This window comes from Centruroides sculpturatus, unplaced genomic scaffold, assembly GCF_000671375.1.
Source record: "Centruroides sculpturatus isolate CEXI.00-Female unplaced genomic scaffold, Cexi_2.0 scaffold2338, whole genome shotgun sequence".
Classification (NCBI taxonomy): domain Eukaryota; kingdom Metazoa; phylum Arthropoda; class Arachnida; order Scorpiones; family Buthidae; genus Centruroides; species Centruroides sculpturatus.
This window is the reverse complement of record NW_019386868.1, coordinates 25,171-33,641: the sequence shown is the minus strand read 5'-3', so window position 1 is coordinate 33,641 and position 8,471 is coordinate 25,171. Positions and strand designations below refer to the sequence as shown.

At 29.1% G+C, this 8,471-nt stretch overlaps 1 protein-coding gene across 1 annotated transcript; it reads left to right on the top strand.

Annotated features, from left to right (window-relative positions):
- Window positions 1-423: 423 nt before the first annotated feature.
- On the top strand, window positions 424-7,935 carry LOC111615871. Its single transcript, XM_023357314.1, has 4 exons — window positions 424-497; window positions 6,983-7,272; window positions 7,381-7,816; window positions 7,907-7,935. The coding sequence occupies exons 2-4, from the start codon at window positions 7,243-7,245 to the stop codon at window positions 7,933-7,935; spliced, it is 495 nt and encodes a 164-aa protein (XP_023213082.1). The 5' UTR covers window positions 424-497; window positions 6,983-7,242.
- The last annotated feature ends 536 nt before the right edge of the window (window positions 7,936-8,471 follow it).

Sequence of the window (8,471 nt, the reverse complement as noted above, 5' to 3'; positions counted from 1 at the left end):
GTACAGTACAGTACATTACCATAACCATTACCAGAACAGCGTGGTTTCTAATTCCGATCTGGTTCGATCTTTTCTTCTAAAATTTTCTAAAATAATTAATTTACATTGAAAAACTTAATTGTAGTTATTAAAATTCTTACGAGATGGCGACTCTGCTTTCCTCTACGCAAAATTTCGCAATTAATTTTCCAGGCTAAAAATTAATATGTAAAAAAGTCTGATAATCGTCAATTATTTAATTACATTTAACTAAATCCATATCTTATAAATTATACCACAGATTCCATTTAATGCAGCGTAAAATCGAGATAAACCTTATATGTAGTCAGTAGCATAAATAGAACCGATATTGGGGAGTCCCAATTAGAACGTGCAAATCTACATGTACCAGTGTGGATGTAAACACTAGCGCTATGGTTGGAGAATAAACTCATATATTGTCACATTCAAATCTTTTTCCTGTACTTATTTAATTTTTTTCTAATTTATTTATAAAGGTAAGGATGCCTGAGAGAAGGTCTCTCGTTCTCTCTTTATTTACAGAACTATACACTCCCATTGTCGTCCGTATCTTTATCTGTCCTTCGTTAATTTCGAAAAAGGAGTTAGATGACCGGCATGACTTAATTGTTATGGGGAGAAGTGTGATGTGCAGGGGTAAAACATTAAAATCGAGACCAGATAACAAAAGCTTTGGGATCAAATAACTATTAAATATACACGAACTTCCGATCTGCGCCGGAAATGACGTAATTTTTTAAAATTAAAAATCGGTTAAAAATTGCAGCTAGGTATTCAAATTCGATCAAATCATTAAATGAATAAATTCGATATAATTTTGTCTTGTCTGCTTGGAAATTCTTGAACGAATTAATTTATATAACCTAACACAAATAGTCCATTATAAAATTAAGCTAAATTTATAAGAAAAGAAAGAAAGAAATCAGAAAATTTATGTTTATAGTCATATAAAACATAAAAAAAAGAAATTCTGAAAGGAAATTGAATCAATACTCTATAAATAACGCAAGTTACAATTAAGCGCAAAATGGTCGATACTGATAAATTTTTCTACATGATAACAATTATTAAATTACTCGACAAATATTTTGTTTTAATTCATAAAAATTATCGTATTTTAGAACTATGACGTACGTTAAAACCTGCATAAACCGGAATTGCACGTTTCCGAATATCTTTTTCCGGTTTGGCAAGTTTCCGTTCCGAACGGGTTTCTTTTTAACACGAAAATTCGCTCCATCCTGAAGAATTTTTTTCCAATAGGTAAGTTCCGCTTTAGACAGGTTTTGATGTGCTTCTGTATAGATAGATAAAATTACAAGTAATAAAAAAAAATTAAGATTTAAAAGTTTTTTGTGTGTATTTTTTTGGAAAGTAAATTTGCCTTTATTTCTCAAAAGTAATATATTGGATGAAATAATAATAAAATAAACCATCACTTTTTAAAATTTGTGTAATAATGTTAACTCTTCATTTTCAAAATTGATATTGGTTACTTAAAATAATTTTTACAAACATTTTAAAATGAAAAAATTAACACAACAGTGTCTAAATCACTGTTTAAAACAAAAACCCGACTAGCACGTGTCGACCGGCGAGAGAGAGAAAACATATGTAATTGTCCTAAGAAACATAACAACATGTCTAGACTATCAGTTCCTAGTCTCTTTGCAAAATTGCAGTTTTCTTCAATGTCTGATTAGAAATTGTTTTTTATACTCTATAAATATATATGGATTAAACTTTGGAGGTTCAATATTTTTTTAATTCAGGGGCAGTTTATACTTTTGAGTTTAAGTGGTTGCAGAAATAATTTACAAATTTGTAAAAATAAATAAGTTTCAAATTCGTAATTAAATAATAGTGTGTAGCAAGACAAAATTTTAATGAAGGAACCTAGCATTATGCCATTTATTTAAAAATTAAGTACAAAAATCGCATCTCGAAGAACGCTAACGAAAAATGCCACCGTTACCAAATCACGACGTGGGCCAATTATGTACCAAGATCGAGTCAGATGCGGCATTCGGCCTTCCGGTTGGACACCCCGCTTCGGACCACCGTTGCACTTACTTCAATTATATAATATTGTATAAATAAATTAAATTTTGCTTTAGCAGTCTATACAAAAGAAAAATGATCTAGATTAATAATAATGTATAAATATTATTGGGAGAATAATTTGGAAAGACAACATAATTTTGTAATTAGTATTGTGTTTGTATGTAATTTTCATTACTTCATTGTTTATATATGGCAAAACAAAGCAGTTCATAGAATAATTATATTTATTTTAATAATTATNGGTTAATAAATTCTTTTATTAGTTTTCACATATGCATTTCGAACCGGTATAACATTTCCGGTTCCTCTTCAGTGTTCTACAATTATAAAAATTAAATTGATATAATTTAAAAAACTAACAAAGTAATTTGCCAAGTAACATAACATAAACACATCACAAATACCTCTAAGGGTTTTACACATTTCCTTTTTCATACAGTTGGATCGTTACTTATTAAAACAACAGTACAAGGAGTAAAAAGTAATATGATGAAATTATCGCTATAAAAAGGATTAAAGAGACAAAAAATTCACAAACGAATAAATACAGCTATAACCAGAATATTCAACATTTAATTTTTTATTTCGAAAATGTAGGAAATGATTCTCATTTACAGAGACGAAGCATTAAACCTGATCATTTTTCTCCTGTTCTGTTTAATTCTTCATCTCTATAAGGTGAAGGTCATAATGCCATGTCTGATGGATTTACAGATCCAAAGATATAGCGCATTATTCCCGTTTGATATTTATCACGCAGAAAATTTTATATCTGCTTAGAAGCCTCTCTGGTAAACTAATACGAATTTTCATTTTGCCGTAAAATGACTTTAAATATATTATTTTACAACTAATTATTTGTCGAAAAATATTAATAAAAAATAAATTTTCGTAGAAAATATATCAAATAACAGAGTGAAATATGAAAGGAATGAAAATGTAAGCGACTAAATATTTATATTATATAAGATAATTGTATCAGATTTAGTTTCAGTGGCAGATGTTGTAGTGCACTGTAAAGAGATCCTTTGGCATTGTCGATGTGTTTTCTATCAGTCCTACAAATATATATGTATTAACAAAAGTTCTTTATAAAATATAATCGGTTCTTATATAAGAAGTTGAATTTTTTACTGATTTTTACAGAATTTTTGATTGGTTAAGAAACTCGAAAAGGGTCGAGGATGCCAAAAATTATATTTTACTGTTTGTTCTTATAATAATTTTTTAGGATGTCTTTTATAAAAGTATATTTTTAATATGTTTTAGATGTAGCTTTTTATCTTTATTAATTAAATATTACTTTATAATTTACATTTTTAAAGAATAGAATTTTAAAAGCGTAAATCTAGACTAAATAAATTAATTAAATATATACAGTAGACTATATATTTGTTTAAAGAAAGAGAGAGGGAAGGAGATAGATTATTATCTCTCTCCCCTTTTATTTAAACAGCTGTTCAATTACACTTTGAAACATATAAAGCAGAAATTATATTGTATTTCGTAATTTTTATTTGACATAAAATATGCCATTTTTTACTTTCCCTGCTGTTATATATAACAGGAAAAGTATGACGATCGGTCTAAAAATCTAAAATTTGTACTTTTTTTGGACTCGGAGGACCTTGAAACGTCGAAAAATGCAAACAAAATCGGTGGTTTTTTTCTGTATATGAATGTAAATGTGTATGAGGGACACATTTTTTTATCCACGCGTTGTAGCTGCATGGATCCCAGGAAATTTTGAATTAGGGGAAACATGTACAGCATTGACTTCAGACAATGTTCTTCGGAGGAATTTTTTCTTATAACAAATTGGTTTGAGGTGGAGCCCCAAGCAATTGTTCTTTTTACCCGTAGGATAACGCTCTACTGCACTTTGAAGCTTAATAATTCCTGTATCTTTTGTCGAAAATTTCTGAAATTTTGCAGAGAGGTTTTGGTATTAGGGACATCGATACTGTTAAATTTTATTGTCTAAAGGTCGACGGGGATCACTTGTCGTATCTTGAGTGGAATCCAAATTAAAAAAGATTTTACGCGTTATTAGCATTTATAATTTTTTAAAAATTATTATAAAATCATTATATGTAAAGAAAACACATTTAAAATAAATCGCTTTTAATACAGATATCCCTTGATTAATGCAGTTAATTAATTAAAACTTCTGCCTCATATATAAAGGGATTGCCGCAATTAATTTCGCGCGTTAAGCAAAGAATACCTATAATTTGTTTTATTTCTTCATTCATTTATCACAGCTTACATCTTGATATCGATTATATTTATTTATATATACATACATCAGTATGTATGTATACTGTATACCCTTGTTTCATACACTTATTTCAATCTTATTCCAGAAATTTGAGGATATAAAACCGGTTTCAAAACCGTTTTGAATTAAACTGAATTAATGTTTTATTATAATTTAGGGTGATTATATAAGTCTCGATCTTCTTTGTTATAATGGTAACAAAATCATTTGTATGCCGGTCATGTGAAACATGCTGATCCGGAGAAAAGAGAATCGCTATTGTTTGAGCATGTTTTAGTGGATCAATTTACACGGAAATACAGGCAAACTTTACCCAAAAATTCAGGAAGTCTGCTTCTATCAGTGACAATATCAGACTGTTAGATACCAAATAATGTATGTACACGATGCACAACGTTCTGGGAGACCCGCCTTACCGGACGAAACGGCTCAATGTATAGAAATTGCAATAATACAGAGTCTACGTCATCAACCAGAAGACTAAGTTGGGTGCTCACTGTGCCACAACCGCGCCTCCAAATGTGGGTGATTTCTCATTACAAACTGATAAAATGTGCCTAGAGTGTCAGGTGTTACAAGTAACACAGCGACGACTATTCCATTGCATGTAAATCGGGTTTTTCGGTTTTTGCTATAATTGCTATTTACCGAAAACCGATTTTGTTGCCGACGTTTTTTACGTAATGTGTTTTAGTGAAACTTTAAATTTTTAAATGATTGAAAATGTAATCTATTCAGTTTATTTAATTTTTCCCCTTCCAAAGATGTGTATAATTGGAATAAAATGATAATCGGAATTACTTCTCGGGATGTTTGCTCGTCATCTTCATAATTTTACTATCTATTCGCGATCTTGGAAACAAAATTTAGAGTTGTTTTTCTTTTATAATCTCGCAACTTCTCATTGGTATTCTTTTCTTCAAAAAGTTTAATTAGTCTCTTCTATATATATCTTGTGGCGATTGCTTTACTTTTACCATAAATTTTATTTATTTTAATATTGTTCACCGTATTAAAGATCCCATAAAATCTAGTGGAACCAGCTTGAAAACTAAAACTCAACGAAAAAATCTAAATAAAGGAAACTTGAATGTTGAAGCATGAAAATACTAGAACTAGATTTAGCAGTAAGACTCAACATATAAATAGAGTGTACGGTACAACAGTACACAGACTACAATTACAGGATGATACCATGCTACCATGATAATAAATAGGGAAAACGAGTATCGTCATAGAAAAAGGCTTGGAGCTGGGATATTATTTTATAAACGCTATATTTTTAAATAAAGCATTTAAAAGGGCAAACAGGAGGTGGTCAGCTTTGGAAAGAGCAATTAAACATGTGCAGACGTCCAGATTGTTCGGGAGCTCGTGTCGCTATAGGTTACTTTCTTGTTGTAAATCTTCGCGACAAAATGCCGATCGCGTAAGTCCAAAACGATCCAACGAATTTATTCAAACTTTAATACGTCCACAGTACTCATCGTGAACACTAAATACTTTAAATTTCATCCAAATCGGCTCATTTTTCGTGGAGATATTAAGAGTCAAAGTTGGCACTTCAAAATTACACGCGTTGTTCTATACACAAAAACAATGCCAATATATCCTAAAAAAAATACGTGTATAAGAAATTTAAAGATTTGAGTACATTATTCTTTTCCTTTATAGCCTACATGACGAATACAAAATTTTCAAAAATATTTATAAATAAGAAACCGGTACCGGTAATATAAATTAATACATTTGATATAAATTTAATTATATTGTGTGATTTAATAATTATTATGACACTCTTTTATCTAATAAAAACATCAGATACAGAGCAACGTCTGTTTACATATTTGAAAGTTAAATGAACAGCTACAATGATACCAAAGTTTGCCAGGAGTTGTATGAATGTGTACTGTATACGCACGCGTATGTGCGTGCGTGTGTATTTGCACGTGAGCGATTGATTGTGTATGTTTGAATGTAAATATTGTATAAAGTGATATACTTGAATGTATAATTTGGAACTAATAGTAATGAAATCTAAAAGTTCTTTATTAAAATATTATTATAGTATCCTGTAGATGTTATGAAATAAAATTTAATAGAAGTATTAACGAATTGTTATTGATTATTTACCGAGAAAAATATAATTCATTATTTTGATAATGAAACAGAATAAAAAAATCATTTAAGTTAAAAGATGATTAAAAATTACATTGTGACTATGTCACAATAAATAATTGTTTGTTACAAATTTAAAATAATAGGAAAAAAAATAAATTTAAATTCACAAAAATTAAAGAAATTTGTTAAAACAGTTGCAAAAATTCCAGTTTATTTTACCATTCAGTATTTCTTATAGAACAGAAATATTTTAAGTTTTACTTTCCCTGCTCTGTTATTTAAAACAGAGGGAAAGTATGGCGATCGGTCAAAAAATTACCTCCCCGAAGATTTTTATATTTGTGGAGTCNTACAAGTATAAAAAAAAATTAAGATTAAAGCATTTGAGAAGTATATTTTTTTTTTATAAAAAAGGAGTTTATTTTAAAATTTAGTTACTCATATCGTGTGAATTTTAAAAGAAATATGTTTCAGCTATTTTTTGTTTATGTCTAGGTACCAGGGAGCTATTAAAAATGAAAGACATATGAACACGTTAGTCACGGATCAATAATGTGCAATATGTGTTTGCTATAGCCTATGGATGTACAGTACAGTATTTGCTCTTATTTCGAGGAATATTTGTATAATAAATATCGAATTAAAATATATATTTTAAAATTTTATAATTTCGCATACAAAATATTTTAATAAATCTCTATAATGCTCCAAAAATTTGGAGTAAATTGGTTTATTTTAGCGTTAAGTCTGCAAGTATGTTGAAATTATGCGAGATATCTTCTAAAGTAAGTAATTTAAATATTTAATTGACATTTATCTTTATACTAATTTTCGTAAGTTTCTATATTTTTATGAATTATATGCCGTATAAAAATTTTATAGATATATTTCAGGCTCCATTAAAACGATTCCAAGAAGTAGTCAAGTTTGTAATATGGAACAGAGATATTCTCCACCAATTTCAAGAAAATACGATGCAAAAATCTATAGAAACGACAGATGAATATTTAATAAAACACCATAATTTAAATAATTATCAAGTGAAAGAGACTCGCCAGATAATTTCTGAAGAAGTTATTCAATTAACAACAAAACCTAGTTTTCTCAGAACGGGAGAAGATATTTCGAAAATTCTTAATGCAATAAAAGATTTGCCATTCTTTATGAGATTAGATCACGGACTACTTCAAAAAATTTCCAGAATTATTTATTACCAGTCTCTCGGAAAAGGAAGGATTATCATCAGAAGAGGATACAATCCAATTTACATGTATTATATAATTAATGGAAAAGTTTCTGTTTCGTATTCGGAACATAATCTAACTACAAGTAAGTTGTGAAAAATCATTTTTATTATTTCAAAATTTTCGTTTAAATTGATATTTTAATCAACTGTTTAAATTTATAAATATTTTGTAGAGAAGCAATGTTGGATTTATAATACATAAACAAACATATTTAAAGAGATTTATTTCAAGAATTTCATTGATATTTCGCTTACTGGGCTACAATTTTCAAATTGCAGACACTATCGTCCGTCCGTCTATCCTTCGTTAATCTCGATAGATGAAAATCGAGACCAGATGTGGAAAGCTTAGGCCGGAGTCCCGATTAGCTATACATATATATAGGGGAGATCGGGGCAAGATCGGCATGTTAAGCTTTACTTAAATTTTGTGTAATAAATACTGCTGTAAACTGAAAAAAACCTTTTGCATATTGTCTATTGGAATGTTACCTTACTATACATCTGGTTAAAATCAGTTTGGACATAAAAATAATTAAAATAATTACAACTTTACAAGAAGAGAGAAATTGACGAAGTTGCCCCGGGTATAGGGGCAAGATCGGCAACTTCTCTCTTTTTGTAAAGTTGTAATTATTTTAATTATTTTTATTAAAGTTGCCCCTGGTATAGGGGCAACAGTAATGGGGCAAGATAGGCACGTATATAAAATTATGTTATTAACAATGTATAAGTTGG